The sequence below is a fragment of the Martes martes genome (genome assembly GCF_963455335.1).
Source record: "Martes martes genome assembly, chromosome: 3".
Taxonomy (NCBI): domain Eukaryota; kingdom Metazoa; phylum Chordata; class Mammalia; order Carnivora; family Mustelidae; genus Martes; species Martes martes.
The window spans coordinates 93,542,254-93,560,289 of NC_137890.1; the positions used below are offsets into that span (position 1 = coordinate 93,542,254).

At 36.9% G+C, this 18,036-nt stretch overlaps 1 protein-coding gene across 1 annotated transcript in view; it reads right to left on the reverse strand.

The window, feature by feature from the left end:
* Positions 1-18,036, reverse strand: part of EPB41L5 (erythrocyte membrane protein band 4.1 like 5) — a 135,610-nt gene that overhangs the window by 27,274 nt on the left and 90,300 nt on the right. Inside the window, exon 17 of the mRNA XM_080798236.1 lies at positions 5,724-5,887. Within this exon, the coding sequence (XP_080654362.1) occupies positions 5,724-5,887 (164 nt within the window). The remainder of the gene's footprint in view (positions 1-5,723; positions 5,888-18,036) is intronic.

The window sequence follows — 18,036 nt, forward strand, 5'->3', positions numbered from 1 at the left end:
TGCCTGCCTCTCTGCCTACTTGTGATCTCTCTCTGTCAAATAAATAAATAAAATCTTAAAGAAAAACGTGTCCATTAATTAACTCAGTGGATCCCTCTCTCGGCTACACATTATAATCAGATAGGGAGATTTTAAGGAATATTGATTCCCAGAGCTGATCCTAGAACCATGATAACAGAATTTCCAGAGGTAGTTTTCTGTTACTGGTAGTTCTTAAAACTTTCCAGGTAATTTTAATGTACAAAACTGAGAATCACAAATTCAACATTAATCTTCACAAAATCTTTCCTACTCATTTACATACCTTTTTTTTTTAAAAGATTTTATTTATTTATTTGACAGACAGAGATCACAAGTAGGCAGAGAGGCAGGCAGAGAGACAGGAGGAAGCAGGCTCCCCGCTGAGCAGAGAGCCCGATGCGGGGCTCGATCCCAGAACCCTGGGATCACGACCTGAGCTGAAGGCAGAGGCTTAACCCACTGAGCCACCCAGGCGCCCCTACATACCTTTTTTTAAGAGAGGAGGAAGGAGGGGCAGAGAGAGAATGTTAAGCAGGCTCCACACCCAGTGTGGAGCTCAATCTCAAGTGAGATCAGGACCTGAGTCGAAATCAAGAGACAATTTACAAACTGAGCTACCCAGGTGCCTCCATTTACATTCTTAATTTATACCTCCTGGGTTTTTTTTTTCTCCTGGTTTTCTTAATGCTTCAAATTATGCAATACTAAATTTTAACATGATGATGTTGAGACCACAAATACTTTAGCTTATGCCAATAAATACCCCAAAACTTAAAACCTAAAATATTGGGTTTTGAGGCATTTTCTGGTTGAAATAAAGCTTCCTGTGCTACTTCTGTTTGGCTGAGGAAAATCCTAAAATAATAGGATAAGCTATTTTTCAAAAAGTTACTATTTATAACTACTTACCCATGTGAATCAGGATTTTGATATTATAGCCAAAAGAAAATACAAAATAAATTGGACACCAGGATTCTAAGACCTTAATTCTTAATAGCAAAACACTCTAATTATTTTCACTGAATGACTTTGAACAAATATTACAAATCTGACTCATAAATCTTATTTTTTTTTAAGATTTTATTTATTTATTTGACAGACAGAGATTACAAGTAGGCAGACAGGCAGGCAGAGAGAGAGGAAGCAGGTTCTCTGCGGAGCAGAGGGCCCGATGTGGGGCTTAATCCCAGGACCCTGGGATCATGACCTGAGCTGAAGGCAGAGGCTTTAACCCCCTGAGCCACCCAGGCGCCCCTGACTCATAAATCTTATTAATGAAACCTCCACACTACACAGTAATTTCTTCTGCCACAACTTTAATGTCATTTAAGCTCTGCTTGAGTACCTTCTGTAATGAGGGGCTCACTTACTATTAGGTATCTACTTCCAATACATGGCAGAGAGATTTTTAAAAGTCTCCTCTATACTGATTCTAAATCTGCTTCCCTATCCTTTGAAGTTGCTGATCCAAGATTCACCAATAAAGCATCATAAAATAAATTCTTTGATACATCAGAGAGTTATTTAAAGAGTTATTACATCTTACTTGCTATTTCCTAGGCATCTTCCTAAGTTCATTCTACCATGTTCTCCCAAACCAAAACAATTTCCTGGAAAGTATACACTAAATAAATGCAGTTTGCTAACACTATGCTATGGCATCACTGAAAGAGAGGAAAAATTGTTTTTTGCATTTGTATAATGGATACAAAATGGAATTATATATAAAATCAATATTGCCACCTCTATAAGAAAGATTATTTTATTTTTAACCCTGGAATACTCTGTATTAACCTAGTTCTGCTTCTGGCTAAGAACATTTTCTTCACTATTTGTATTGATTACCTAAGGAACAAAGGAATACATTTTTAAAGCCAATTACCAGTAGTACTTAAACATGTCCTATCAACCTGAAGCACGGAGTAACTTTTCATTAACACTTTCTAAATTACTACATACTACTGCTATATTCTATGCTCTTCAGAGACAATAGCGTACTCACTGGCAGTTCCCTGTAAGTTGTTTAAAGATGGTGTCTGACTTTAGTGATAGAAATCAAAATTGGAGGGGCACCTGGGTGGCTCAGTGGATTAAAGCCTCTGCCTTCAGCTCAGGTCATGATCTCAGGGTCTTGGGATCGAGCCCCGCTTAGGGCTCTCTGCTCAACAGGGAGCCTACTTTCTCCTCTCCCTCTCTCTCTGCCTGCCTCTGCCTACTTGTGATCTCTGCCTGTCAAATAAATAAATAAAATCTTAAAAAAAAAAAAAGAAATCAAAATTGGCAATAGCCACATAAATATGAGGTGCTTTTAAATGAACACATATTACACCGAGATTCAATAGAAAGCCCCTATTTAAAAGCAGTTTATGCTTTATTCCCAAACCAAATTCACAAATACATAGAAATTTTCAATATGCAATTTACGGTTCCCTTTTAATCTTTTTTTATTAATTTTTAAATTTTTTTTATAAACATATAATGTATTTTTAGCCCCAGGGATACAGGTCTATGAATCGCCAGGTTTACGCACTTCACAGCACTCACCACAGCACACACACCCCCACAATGTCCATAACCCCACCACCCTCTCCCTCCCCGCCTCCCCCCAGCAACCCTCAGTTTGTTCTGCGAGATTAAGAATCTCTTATGGTTTGTCTCCCTCCCGATCCCATCTTGTTTCACTTCTTTTCCTGTCCCCCAAACCCCCCACACTGCATCTCGCTTCCTCATATCAGGGAGATCATATGATAGTTGTCTTTCTCCAATTGACTTATTTTGCTAAGCATAATACCCTCTAGTTCCATCCACGTCATCGCAAATGACAAGATTTCATTTCTTTTGATGGCTGCATAGTATTCCGTTGGATATATATACCACATCTTCTTTATCCATTCATCTGTTGATGGACATCTAGGTTCTTTCCGTAGTTTGGCTATTGTGGACATTGCTGCTATAAACATTCCGGTGCACGTGCCCCTTCGGATCACTACGTTTGTATCTTTAGGGTAAATACCCAGTAGTGCAATTGCTGGGTCATAGGGTAGCTCTATTTTCAACTTTTTGAGGAACCTCCATGCTGTTTTCCAGAGTGGTTGCACCAGCTTGCATTCCCACCAACAGTGTAGGAGGGTTCCCCTTTCTCCGCATCCTCGCCAGCATCTGTCATTTCCTGACTTGTTAATTTTAACCATTCTGACTGGTGTGAGGTGGTATCTCATTGTGGTTTTGATTTGTATTTCCCTGATGCCAAGTGATGTGGAGCATTTTTTCATGTGTCTGTGGGCCATCTGGATGTCTTCTTTGCAGAAATGTCTGTTCATGTCCTCTCCCCATTTCTTGATTGGATTATTTGTTCTTTGGGTGTTGAGTTTGCTAAGCTCTTTATACATTTTGGATACTAGTCCTTTATCTGATATGTCGTTTGCAAATAACTTCTCCCATTCTGTCAGTTGTCTTTTGGTTTTGTTAACTGCTTCCTTTGCTGTGCCAAACCTTTTGATCTTCAGGTCCCAACAGTTCATTTTTGCCCTTGCTTCCCTTGCCTTTGGCGATGTTCCTAGGAAGAAGTTGCTGTGGCTGAGGTCAAAGAGGCTGCTGCCTGTGTTCTCTTCAAGGATTTTGATGGATTTCTTTCTCACACTGAGGTCCTTCATACATTCTGAGTCTATTTTTGTGTGTGGTGTTAAGGAAATGGTCCAATTTTCCCAACACCATTTGTTGAAGAGGCTGTCTTTTTTCCATTGGACATTCTTTCCTGCTTTGTCAAAGATTAGCTGACCATAGAGTTGAGGGCCTATTTCTGGGCTCTCTATTGTGTTCCATTGATCTATGTGTCTGTTTTTGTGCTAGTACCCTGCTATCTTGATGATGACAGCTTTGTAATAGAGCTTGAAGTCTGGAATTGTGATGCCACCAACTTTGGCTTTCTTTTTCAATATTCCTTTGGCTATTCGAGGTCTTTTCTGGTTCCATATAAATTTTAGGATTATTTGTTCCATTTCTTTGAAAAAAAATGGATGGGATTTTGATAGGGATTGCATTAAATGTGTAGATTGCTTTAGGTAGCATAGACATTTTCACAATATTTGTTCTTCCAATCCATGAGCATGGAACATTTTTCCATTTCTTTGTGTCTTCCTCAATTTCTTTCATGAGTACTTTATAGTTTTCTGAGTATAGATTCTTTGCCTCTTTGGTTAGGTTTATTCCTAGGTATCTTATGGTTTTGGGTGCAATTGTAAATGGGATTGACTCCTTAATTTCTCTTTCTTCTGTCTTGTTGTTGGTGTAAAGAAATGCAACTGATTTCTGTGCATTGATTTTATATCCTGACACTTTACTGAATTCCTGTACAAGTTCTAGCAGTTTTGGAGGGGAGTCTTTTGGGTTTTCCACATATAGTATCATATCATCTGCAAAGAGTGATAGTTTGACTTCTTCTTTGCCAATTTAGATGCCTTTAATTTCTTTTTGTTGTCTGATTGCTGAGGCTAGGACTTCTAGTACTATGTTGAATAGCAGTGGTGATAACGGACATCCCTGCCGTGTTCCTGACCTTAGCGGAAAAGCTTTCAGTTTTTCTCCATTGAGAATGATATTTGCGGTGGGTTTTTCATAGATGGCTTTGATAATATTGAGGTATGTGCCCTCTATCCCTACACTCTGAAGAGTTTTGATCAGGAAGGGATGCTGCTCTTTGTCAAATGCTTTTTCAGCATCTATTGAGAGTATCATATGGTTCTTGTTCTTTCTTTTATTAATGTATTGTATCACATTGATGGATTTGCAAATGTTGAACCAATCTTGCAGCCCTGGAATAAATCCTACTTGGTCATGGTGAATAATCCTTTTAATGTACTGCTGGATCCTATTGGCTAGTATTTGGTGAGTATTTTCGCATCTGTGTTCATCAAGGATATTGGTCTGTAATTCTCTTTTCTGATAGGATCCTTGTCTGGTTTTGGGATCAAGGTGATGCTGGCCTCATAAATGAGTTTGGAAGTTTTCCTTCCATTTCTATTTTTGGAACAGTTTCAGGAGAATAGGCCCTTTTAATATTTTAAAGAGTTAAAAACAGCACTCTTCCTGGACTGTGTCTTTTTGCAGGTCCAGGCAACAATACTCCTCATTAATAACAAAATACTTTCTAGGAGCCAAAGGACTATCCAAACATTTATTAAATCCTGTGCTATATAGAAAATCCTTAAGGAAATCTTTTTTCTCTTCATTTTCATCCAAGAAACAGTACAAAGCAAGTCAGAAAATTCATGAATGCTTAATGACTTATAAATGACACAAATGTTTAACTGTCCTAATTGTATGCTCTTAACTATTTCAATGGACCCTCAAGCCAAAAAGAAAGCATAACTATTCTTCATTAAATTTTAAAATCCAACTGTTGCATAAAATATTCTTGAAGGAACAGATTAAAATAGCTTTTTTTTTTTTTTTAGAATTTATTTGTTTATTTGACAGAGAGAGATCACAAGTAGGCAGAGAAGCAGGCGGAGAGAGAGGAGGAAGCAGGCTCCCCGCCGAGCAGAGCGTCCCATGTGGGACTTGATCCCAGGACCCTGAGATCATGACCCGAGCTGAAGGCAGAAGCTTAACCCACTGAGCCACCCACGTGCCCCTAAATAGCTAATTTTAGAGAGATGTGAAATAAAAAGTTGTCCCTGATGTTACATAGAACATTTACTTACTCCCGCATTCCTCTTTAGTTCCTTCCAATCCAGTTTGTCTGGTGACTATGTTAACTTCATCTGGCGCTTGGGGTATTTCCAGAGTGTCAGGTGCCCCAATTACATCATCAATGGTTGTTTCCAGTAATCCTGGACTATCTAGCAAATCAATTTTCAGAGGCAAGCTGTAAGGGTGAAAGAAGACTAACTTAGACTGAGAAGTTTATCATGAATTTAAATACTAACAAAAATACCTGTTGGGGAAAAAAAAAATCCATGTAACAGGTTGCAACCCAACTGGTTTAGTTATCTGTCAGAACCTTTTGGGCAGACTTCTTTTCCAGCCAAAAATGGTGCAAAAGGGACAAGATTTAGCATCCATCCCCTCCGCCCTAAAATAACCTAAGGGGTAAAAAAAAGAAAAACTATTTTCAAGATATTTAGACATCAGATAACAGATTCAGGAAACAAAAAGGGTAAGCCCTATGACAGCCTTGAGAGAATTTCCACACAGTGGTGCAGAAAAGGTGAAATGAGGCAGAACATGGAGGAGTCCCTTAGCTGAGAATCTAGGAAGACTAAGGGAGATAGAGCACCAGAAGGGAGAGAGCAACACTTCAAGGAGAGAATCCTGAGCATCTGCAGAGCGTCCCCTGCAAGTATTCAGCAGAGCAACAGAGAATACATGTGAGGAAACTCCCTGAGGCTGGGGAAAGAACCATCCAAAGGAATTTCCTCTCTCCCTTTGGCTGGGAAAAGAACTAGTGGCACTCACAATGGGCTACAGTGCCTGTTCCCACACTGTAAAAACATATAATTCACAAGGCACTGAATATTCAGAAAGATCTTGCCTCAGTAGTGGAGAATAATGTCAACAGGCCCACCTAACACATCATAAAAGGAAGACCTGAAAGGACCAAACTGTTTCCAAGTAGTAACCGCATTCTAAAACAAAGCTCAGGAAGATTTAGAGGACTATAAAGTTATCTAGCATCCAACAAAGTAAATTTCACAATATCAGGCATACACTGAAAAATTACCAGAATGCAAAGAGGCAGAAAAAAGATATCCCATATTTAAGAGAATAATCAATCAATAGAAACTAAAATCAGAATTAGCAGAGAAAGACATTCTGCATTCTGTATGTTCACAAAGTTAAGCAGAGACATAGAAAATATAATAAGAGACCCAAATCAAACTTCTTGAGAGCATGGAGATGAGAAATATATTGACGAGGATTGACAGCAGATTTGACATTAGAAAAGGTACTGAATTTGAAAGCACAGCAATAGAAATTATACAAAATAAAACACACAGAGAAAAAAGAGTCCCCCCAAAATGAAAAGAATATCAGTTAGCTGTGGGACAACTTCAAGCAGTGTACTGTGTAACTTGAATCCCAAAGTGGGAATGGGACCAAATAAATTTTTAAGGAAATAATGGCTGAAGTTTTCCAAAAGTTGGTGAAACAAATAAACCCACATATCCTAGAAACTTTAAAAAACCCTAAACACAAGCAATATGAAGGAAACTCACCTAAGCACATCATAATCAAACTGCTTAAAACCAATGATAAAAAGAAAATCTTAAAAGCAGCCTAAGACATTATATGTTCAAAGGAATAAAAGATAAAGATGACAGCAGATTTCTCATCAGAAGTAATGCATGCTGGAGGGCAGAAGGGGAACATCTAGAAATCACTGAAAGAAAAAAATATCAACCCAAATTTTATATCCAGCAAAAACCAAAAAACAAAACCTTATTTAAAGAACAAAGAACAAGTTAGGCATATACCAGACAAAAACAAAAACATATGTCCACAAAAAAATGTGTACACAAATGTTCACAGCAGCATTATACGTTACAGCCAAAAAGTGGAAGCAACTCAAATGCCCATCAACTAGCAATGCAGAAATAAAATGTGGTATAACCATAGAAGGGAATACTAACCAGCAATAAAAAGGTGTGAAGTACTGACACATGCTACAACATGGATCACCCCTGAAAACATGACATTAAAGGGGAAAAGCCAGACACAAAATACAACCTATGAGTCCATTTATACATGAGATGTCCCGGACAGGCAAATCCATAAAAACTGGAAGTAGATTTGTGGCTGCCAGAGGCTGGAGGAGGAGTCAGGGCAGAATGCAGACTGATTGCTGTGGTGTAAGCCATGAAATTAAGATTCAATATTAAGTGCTGTCTTGACACCTTGGGCCTCACAGGGCCCCAAACACATTCCCCTGCTCTTACCAGATACGGTCCCCCCACCCTCTCACTCCCATTCAGTGGAAAAGATCCCCAGGCACCTGGCTGGCTCAGTCAGTACAGCATGTGACTCTTAATCTTGGGGTTTGAGTTTGAGCCCCACACTGTGTGTAGAGATTACTTAAAAACAAAATCTTAAAAAAAGAAGAGAAAAGCTCTCCATCTAGCTATACCAGCTGTATTCTACCTGGTTCTTAATGAGTTTTACTTCCCTGTGAAATTATTCAAACAAGCAATTACATCTTCTGGTGGAAACCAGAGGTCACCTCATCCTCATGTTACTATAAAGCCTGCCTCCCACAGCTCATGCTTTTTCACTGTGCCCCCAAGTAGAACTCCCACATGGCCCTGTATGTTGTAAGGTTTTCCCTTCCCTTGAGCTATGAGTATATGTGACTAACAAATTGCTGTCTATCTCATCTGTCCAGTGTTGGGTGTTGTATGTTCAGCCATTCTGTAGTATTTAGGGTAGGAGATGCCTTCCCTGTAAGAGTGAATAGGAACTGTTCAAAACAATTGCTAAAGGGTATGGGGTTTCTTCTAGGGGGACAAAAATGTCCTAAAATAAAACTGTGATAAAGGCGGCACAATCCTATGAATGTCCTAAAAACACTGAATGTTCACTTTAAATGGTGAATGCTACTGAATGTGAATTATATCTTTAAAAAGCACAAAAGTCAAAATAAAAAGTCATTCATACAAAAGAATTGATGACCAAAGACCTGCACTAAAAAAACATTAAAGGAAAACCTACAGATAGAAGTAAAATGAACACCATATAATGGTATTCATAACATACATAAAAGTAAAATGCTTGAGAAATGATAATAAAAAGGCTAGGGAGTAGAAATGTAAGTACCCTACAGTAAGGTTCTTATGAAACGGTATAATAACCCTTAAATGTAGACTGTGGTAAGTTGTTTACACTAATGCAATCATTAAAGCAAAAACAAAACAACACAAAACAAAAATACACAGAGTTATAGACTAGGACTGAAAAAAAGACATAAATGGAATTTTTTTTAAAAACCTGATTAATGAAAAAGAAGGAAGAGAGGAAGTCAGGAATAAGAAACATGGGACAAAGAGAAAACAACAGAGATGACAAACTTAATCAGAGCAATAATCACAATACATGGAAATGGTCTAATGCACTAATATTTAAGTGCAGAGATTGTCATTTAAGATTCAAAAAGGAAAATTCAATTATATACTGCCTATCTAAACCACTTAAGTATGAAGAAACAAAGAGATTTAAAAAAAGGTTGAAATTTAAAAATGAAAATTTAAAAAAATGAAAATAAAAAGATAGAAAAAGATATATCAAGCTAACACTAGTTGAAAGAAAACCTGACTAAATATATTGACAACAGAGTAGAGTTCAGAGCAGAGAACAGTACTTAACATGAAGATGATCATTATATTAGGATAAAGGAGTCCTTTAATCCAGAGAACAATACTAAATATATATGAACTTAATGACAAAGCTTCAAAATACATGAAGCCAAAACTCAAAGACCTACAAAGAGTAATGGGATAAATCAATAATTACAATTAGAGATTTCAATACTCCATTTCAATAACTAATAGAACAACCAAGCAGAAAATCAGCAAGAATATATTAGAATTGAACAACACTAACCACAACTTTACCTAATTAACATTTATAGAACACTATATCCAAAACAGCAAAATACATGTTTTTCTTAATAACCATTAAGACCATATTCTGAGCAAAATAAGATTCAATAAGTTCAAAAGGACTCAAGTCATATAAAATATAATGTATGTTCTTTGCCCAGAACAGAATTAAATTAGAAATCCAAAACAGAAAGATACTTGGAAAATCCTCAAATATTTGGAAACTATATAAGGCACTGCTAAATAACAAATGGCTCAAAAAAGATTCCAAAGGGAAGACTGGAAAAGTATTTTGAATTAAATAAAAATGAAAGCATAACATATTCAAATTTGTAGGATCCCACTAAAGTAATACTTAGAGGAATTATTTATAGTACTAAATATCTATATTTGAAAAGAAGGAAATTCTCTTGGGAAATCAGTGACCTAAGCTTATACTTTGATAAACTACAAAGAGATGAATAAATTAAACACAAAGGAAGAGGAAGGTACAAAATAATAAGTATCAAAAGAAAACAATAGAGAAAACGAATTAAACCAAGAGCTAGTTCTTTGAGAAGCTTAATGTAATTGATAACCTCTAGCTAAACTGGTAAGGAAAAAAATAATATTTATTTACCAACATCAGGAAATGAGAAAGGTGACATCATTATAGAGCCTACATATATTAAATACATATATTAAAATGGTATAAGAGGGGCATCTGGTAGAGCATGTAGCTCTTGATCTTGGGGTCATGAGTTCAAGCCCCATGTTGGCTGTAGAGCTTACTTTAAAATAAATAAATAAAATGGTATAAGGGAACATTAGAAACTTTACACCAATACGTTCAACAACTTAAGATAATAAGGAAAAACTCCTTGAAAGGTACAAATGACCAAAGCTTACTACAGAACACACAAAATCTGAATAGACACATATAAGAAACTGAATTAGTAATTAAAAATCTCACAAAGAAAAACTCAGGCCCAAATGACTTCCCTGGTAAATGCTATCAAATATTTAAAAGAAGAAATAATATCAGTCTTCCACAAACTATTTCAGAAACAGAGGAAGAGGCAACATTCCCTGACTCATTCTAGGAGACCATTACTACCTTAATACTGAACCATGCCAAAGACATAAAAAGAAGTAAGAAATAAAAAGGATTGGCCACCATGACCAAGTGGGATTTACCCAAGAAAAACAAAGTTGGTTTAACATTCCAAAATCAATTAAGGTAATATATCATATTAGCAGAAGAAAAACACAGGTTCATCTCAACAGAGGCAGAAAATGCATTTGACAAATTCAACACCATTCATGGTAAAAACTCTTTAACAAACAAGGAACAGATAAAACATCCTTAATCTGATAAAGGCACTTACAAAATACCAACAACTAAGATCACATTTAATGATGGAATGACTGAATGTTTTCTTCGTAAGACAGAAAATTCTGCTCAACACTGTACTAAAGGGTCTAATTTAATGGAGTAAGAAAAAAAAAAGGAAAAGAATAGAAAAGAAAAGTAAATCAAGGGTACCCAGGCTGGAAAGGAAGAGGCAAAAAAAAAAAAAAAAAAAAAGGCTTTTACATGCAGATGACAGAATCCTAGATTTCCTAGAGTCCTAGAAAGTATTAAATAAGTTCAGCAAAGTTGAAGGATACAAGATCAACATACAAAAATCAAGTATATCTGTATACTATGCAATGAAAAACAGGAAGTTGAAATTAAAACAATTCCATTTATAGCATCACAAAGAATAAAAACTTAAGAATAAATTTAATAAAGGACAGGTAGGACTTGTATACTTAAAACTATAATAAATTAATGGTGATCTAAATAAACAAAAAGACATTGTGGAACACTAACATTGTCAAGATAGGAATTCTTTTCAAACACAAACTTAACTCATTCAAGATCTAATTTCCAGCAGGCTTTTTTTTGGTAGAAACTGATAAGCCAATCCTAAAATTTATATAGAAACTCAAAAAAGCTAGAATAGCTTTTGAAAAAAATAGTAAGAGTTGGAGGATATACACTACCCGATTTAAAAACTTACTGTAAGTCCCAGTAACCAAGACAGAGTGGTACCAACACAAAGATGGACATGTGAATCAACAGAAAAGAATTAAGAGCTCAGAATTTCTTACATTTTTGGTTGATTTTGCCAGCATAAATCAATGGAGAAAAGAATAATCTTTTTAAAATATGCTGCCAAGACAACTAAATGTATATGCAAATGAAGTCAGACCTTTACCTCACACCATACATAAAAATTAAATCAAAATGGATAACAGTCCTAAGCATTAAGAGCTAAAACTGCAAATATTTCATGAAAACATATGGGAAAAAAAATATCTTGAGTTTGAGGTGGCAAAATGTTCTTAGGATATGACACCAAAGGTACAGTCCATAAAAGAAAAAACTTGGTAAGCTGGACTTTATCACAATAAAATGTTTGAGTTTCAAAAGACACTATATGGGGGGGTGCTTGGATGGCTCAACTGATGAAGTATCCAACTCTTGGTTTCAGCTCAGGTCATGAGATCCAGCCCCACACAGGGCTCTGTGCTCAGCAGGGAGTCTGAGAGATTTCAGAGACTTATGAGTCTCTCTCTCTGCCCTCTACTTCTGCCCCTCCCTCTGCTTGCATGCACTCTCTCAAATAAAATAAATAAAATCTTTTAAAAAAAGATACAATATGGAAGTGAAAACAGAAGGCAAAGATTAGTAGAAAATTTTTACAAATGATAAATCTGATAAAGGACAAGAATCCAAAATATACAAAGAACTCTTATAATAATAAAAAAAAGACAAGTAATTGATATAAAAATGGGCAAAAGACTGAATAGACCTTTCTCCAAACAATATACAAATAGCTGATAAGCACATGAAAAGATTCTCAATATCACCAGCCCTCAGGAAAATGCAAATCAAAACCACAATGAGATACCACAATTCACTCAGTGGCTCAGTGGCTATAATCAAAAAGACAAAATAACAAGTGTTAGGATGTGGAAATACTGGAACCCTCATGTATTTCCACTCTGGAAAGCAGTTTGCCAATACCTCAAAAAGTTAAAATGTAAATTTATCATACAATCCAGCAATTTTTCTCCTAGGAGTCTATCCAAGAGAAATGATACCTTATGTCCACAAAAAGACATATACAGGAATGTTCATAACATTATTCATAGTAGCCCAAAGAAACAATCCAAATTTCCACCAACTTGTGAACAGATAAACAAAATGTGTATATCCATACAATGGACTATGACTTGGCAATTAAAAGGAATAGACTAAGATCCATGGATGAACCTCAAAACACCATTAGACACACCTCAGTGGCTCATTTGGTTAAGCATCTGACTCTTGATTTCAGCTTGATCTCAGGGTTGAGATTGAGCCCCATGTTGGGCTCTGCACTGGGCATGGAACCTGCCTAAGATGCTCTCTTTTCCTCTACCTCTGCCCCTCCCCCCTCCCTCTTTCTAAAAATAAGTAAAAATAATAAAAACAGTATCCTTAAAAAAAACAGCAACATATTATGTTAGATGAAATAAGTCAGATATAAACCTCTGCATACTGTATAATTCCATTTATATGAAATGTCTAGAAAAGGCAATTATAGAAACTGAAAGCAGATCAGTGGCTGCCTGACGGAATGGGAAGGTAGGAGCATTATTTAAGTGTAGACCAGTACAAGGGAACTTTTTGGGATGATGAAAACATTCCAAAACTGGACTGTGGTGATGACTGTACAATTCTATACATTTCTAAATATCATGAAATTGTACACTTAACAATAAATGAATTTTATAATATTTTAAAATGTCTCAATAAAGTGAAAAAAAAAAACCTTAGCTAAACTCAGAATTTAGAAACTAGACATTATCTAGCTCAGCAAAGGTACAAGATACAAGATCAGTAAGTAAAAATCAACTGTGCATCTGTATACTAGCAATGAACAAGAAACTAAAATGAAGAAAACAATTCCATTTAGAAACCCAACGTATTCTAAATGTAGTTTTTTTAAAGAACCGGAGACTCTCAACCCAATTCCTCTGCTGTGGGAAAACTCAAAGCTTAGATCATTTTTTTTTCATCTAATACTGAGTTAGAGCAAAGCAAAGGAATTGCCATTGTTTAGAAGGCTCCAACTTTTCCTACAAGAATGAAATCCATGTTTCACTTACATATCTTGTGTCTGGGATCCAAATAAAACAATAATTCTTTTAAAAACTATTAAAAGAGGTAGTAAGAACAAAGAGAATTTCTGTACAAGAGATCTGTATCCCAGTCCTATCTCTGCAACTACCCAGCTCTACAACTTTGGACAAATCACTTTATCTTGGTTTTCAAAATGTCTTCTACAGACCCCAAGGATTCCAGACACATGTGACTTATCTATGGGTATGGAAACAGTGGTGTTCTTTTGGTCTCCTCAAGATGATCTTCTTATGGATGTTTATTTAGAATTCCAGGCAGGTTTAATTCAAAGGATTTCTTGGTTAGCACTAATTTGAAACCACTGGAGCAAAGGCATTCAGGCATTGTTCATCTTAACACTGAAACTATAAAAGCCTGTTAGTGTAAAACCATCTCATTAGCTTGTTCAAGTCTTTTTCCATTGTTCCAGTTGTTATCTTCCCTAAGAGTTAGTCAACTGAATCAGTGTCACTTGTGTTTTTTGTTTTTTTTTTTTAAATAACATCATCAAAAGAAGAGGTGTCAGTGGTGAGAGAAGAACAGAAGCAACAAAAATACTGGAATATTAGAATTTGTTGAAGCTGGTTAATGAACATATTGCAGCTCTTTATATATTCTCTATACTTCACGTAATTTTGAAATTTTCATCATAAATTTTTAAAGATGTGGGTGCACCTCGGTAGTTCAGTCGGTTAACCGTCCGACTCTTGGTTTCAGCTCAGGTCATGATCTCAGGGTTGTGAGACTGAGCCTCATGTCAGGCTCTGCATTCAGTGCAGAGTCTACTTGAGAGTCTCTCCCTCTCCTCCTGCCCCTCCCCCCACTCATGTGCACACACACTCTCAAATAAAATCTTTATAAATAATAAAAATTTAAAGATGTGGATAGCCACGTTTTTAGACAAAAGATGGTGATAACTGGTGGTAGTTCATTTCCTATGGTTCCAACATGAACACATGACAGAAGTTTTTTTAACTACACCTTACATGCCTTAGTCCATTCAGGCTTCTATAACATAAATAACATAGACTGTGTGGCTTATCAACAACAAATTTATTTCTCACAGTTCTAGAAGCTGGGAAATCCAAGAATAGGTACTGGCAGATCTGGTGTCTAATGAAGGTTGGCTTTTTAGTTCAGAGACTTTTTTTTTTTTTTTTTAAAGTATATCCTCATACAAGAGGAGTGCACGAGGGATCTCTCTGGACACTAATCCCATTCATGAGGGCTTCACCTTCATGACATTATCACCTCCTAAAAACCTCACCTCCAAATACCATCACACTGGGGATTAATTCTCAACATATGGACTTTGGGGGGACACAGATATTCAGTTTGACATACAAAACTAAGAAAAAACCACTCACATGGAATTAAATAAAGCCCATATATATAAGAATGTTGAATTGTCACAGAATTTCTGAAGAACAGAGATTAAAAAGTACCCACTATTCGTGTTTCACCCCCAAATTCTTCTTAAAGTCCTAACACCCAGTACCTCAGAATGTGATCTTACTTAGGAACAGGATCGCTGCAGATATAATTAGTTAAGTTGGGATGAAATCATACCAGAGAGTAGGGTAGATACTTAACTGAATAGGACTAACATCCTTACAAAAGGGGGAAACTTGGGACACAGATACCCACACAAGGAGAGCACCACACAAAGATGAAAGCATAGAGTGGGTGATACTTCTGCAATCCAAGGACTGTCAGCAACCACCAGAAACAAGTGAGAGGCATGCAACAAATTCTTTCTCATAGCTCTCAGAAGCAAGCAATCTTGTCTACTACACCTTGATCTCTTGGACTGCTAGCCTCTAGAACTGTGAGATAAAATTTCTGGTTGTCACCCACTTGTAATGGCAGTCCTAGAGAATTAATACATCTCACATTCTAAAGATCTGAGCAGGACTTACTAAAAAAGAACCTGAGAACGCCACATTATTGAGACCATAAAAGACAAATAAACAAAAACATTCCGTAAGAAAACTCAAAGGACGCAAGTACACCCTAACTTTTCTCTTCTTCTCCCCAGGAGTGTAGGGCCTTAGAAAATCATATTAGGTAAATGGAGGCTCTAAAAGAACCTGTGAAAGAAGAGAATGGCATCTTACTTTGTGGTGGGGGGTTGCTGAACACCAGAAACTAGGCTTACATCAGGAGCATGGGGAGTTATCTGATACATGAATCTGTAAGTTTAGGACCATATGTAAATATATTTCCCATGCAGGGCATGTATTTCCTTCAGCATGGAGCAGTCTAAACTCAGTGAGTTGACTGGAGCCACCCTTAATAACATGGAGAAAAAAGACCAGAGAAGTTGGACAAGGTACAACTAGGTGACTCAGTGAGTTAAGCATCCGACTCTTGATTTCAGCTTGAGTTATGATCTCAGGTTCATGAGATCAAGCCCTGCTTTGGGCTCTATGCTCATCGTGGAGTCTGTGTCTCTCTCCTGCTCCCTCCGCCTCTCTCTAAAATAAATAAATAAATAAAAATTTAAAAAAAACTAATCTTGATTGGATCTTGGATCAGGAAAACAGGTATACACGGCATTTATTGAAACATTTGGGAAAATCTGAGTATTACCTATACATTAGGTGATGGTACCATATCATTGTTTGAGTGTGATAAATATGTACAAGAATGTCTGATTTTTGGACGTACATGCTGAAGTATTTAGGGATGTACGAAATAATGTCTGCATTATGATCCTCTCAATTACTTCAGGCGAGAAAATTAAATGTTAGCAAACAGGCAAAATATTAACAGGTAGAAAACCCAGGGGTAAGGCATATGGCTATTCATCCACCATTCTTTCAATTTTTCTGTGGGTTTGAGTTTTTCAAAACAAAAAGTTGAGAGGAAAGAAAAAAATGCTTGTGTTCCCTTGGGCCAAGTAGAAGTCCAGCTTAAAGCCCATTCAATGAAACTCCACCCATGAGACAAAATGTACCAAGGTAAGATGACCCACACAATACAAGTGTACTTTTTTTTTTTTAAGATTTTATTTGTCAGAGAGAGAGAGAGAGAGAGAGCACAAGCAGGGGGAGTGTCAGGCAGAGGGAGAAACTGGCTCCCCATTAAGCAGGGAGCCTCACGACAAGACCCGACAGCAGTTACCCAAATGACTGAGCCACCCAGGCGCCCCTACAAGTGTACTCGAACAAGAGCTGAGCAGGGAATAAAGGAAAGAAGAGTGTTGCCAAAGGTGAAATATGAAGTATCCTGCCTATGTGGGGAAGTGATCAATTCTATGAGGGCCTTTGAAAAAAAAAAAATTATTAGAGTTTAGCACAAAAGACATAGCACTTATTTACAGGCCATGACACCATGCTGGGTTACAATAGCATCATGCAAGTAAAACTGCCCCTTCCTTACCTCTTTCTTCTGACAATAAGTACAAGAGTAAAGAGGAAAAAGTAAAGATTAAAAGAACAAACCACCACCAAATTCCTATCAAAATGAGAATGAGGGAAGGGACAATCATTAAATTGGATATAAGATTAGAACTGGAATTTCTGTAACTTAAAGTATGTTTCAATTACTAAAAATAAGATAATTCTAGGGCTGCCTGAGTGGCTCAGTCAGTTCAGCGTCTGCCTATAGCTCAGGGTTCTGAGATCGAGCCTCGCATTGGGCTCCCTGCTCAGTGGAAGACTACTTCTCCCTCTTGCTCCGTCTCCTGGCTGGGCTCATGGTCTCACTCTCATTCTCTATCTCAAATAAATAAATAAAATCTTAAAAAAAAAAAAAGATGATTCTTATATGTACAAATGAAGAGCTAGGAAGGGAAAAGAAGAGTTGACCTTGTATAGATGAATACAGTAATCAAAAGAAAGATAAAGCAGAGAAATCAGGCTTTTCCAAAAACAACTCCCATTAATGAACTTGGACTCAAGCCAGGAGGAACTCAGGAATCTGAAAGCAGAAACAGGCACTGAGGTAAAAGAAAAAAGAAAAAAAAAAACAACTCTCCCTGGGAGGAATGAAACCCAAGACACCTCAAATGAGACTGTAAACAAGAGTCAGACTCACTACTTAAAACAAAGTACTGTGTCTTCTAGATAGGAACAAAAGGCTGAAGAAGCTCAATTCACAAGTCCAGTCTCAAATGAAAAGACAGTGCTTGCCTGCAATGAAGGGAAGAATGAGAAATATCAGGGCGCCTGGGTGGCTCAGGGGGTTGCCCGTATGCCTTTGGCTCAGGTCAGGCTGCCTGCT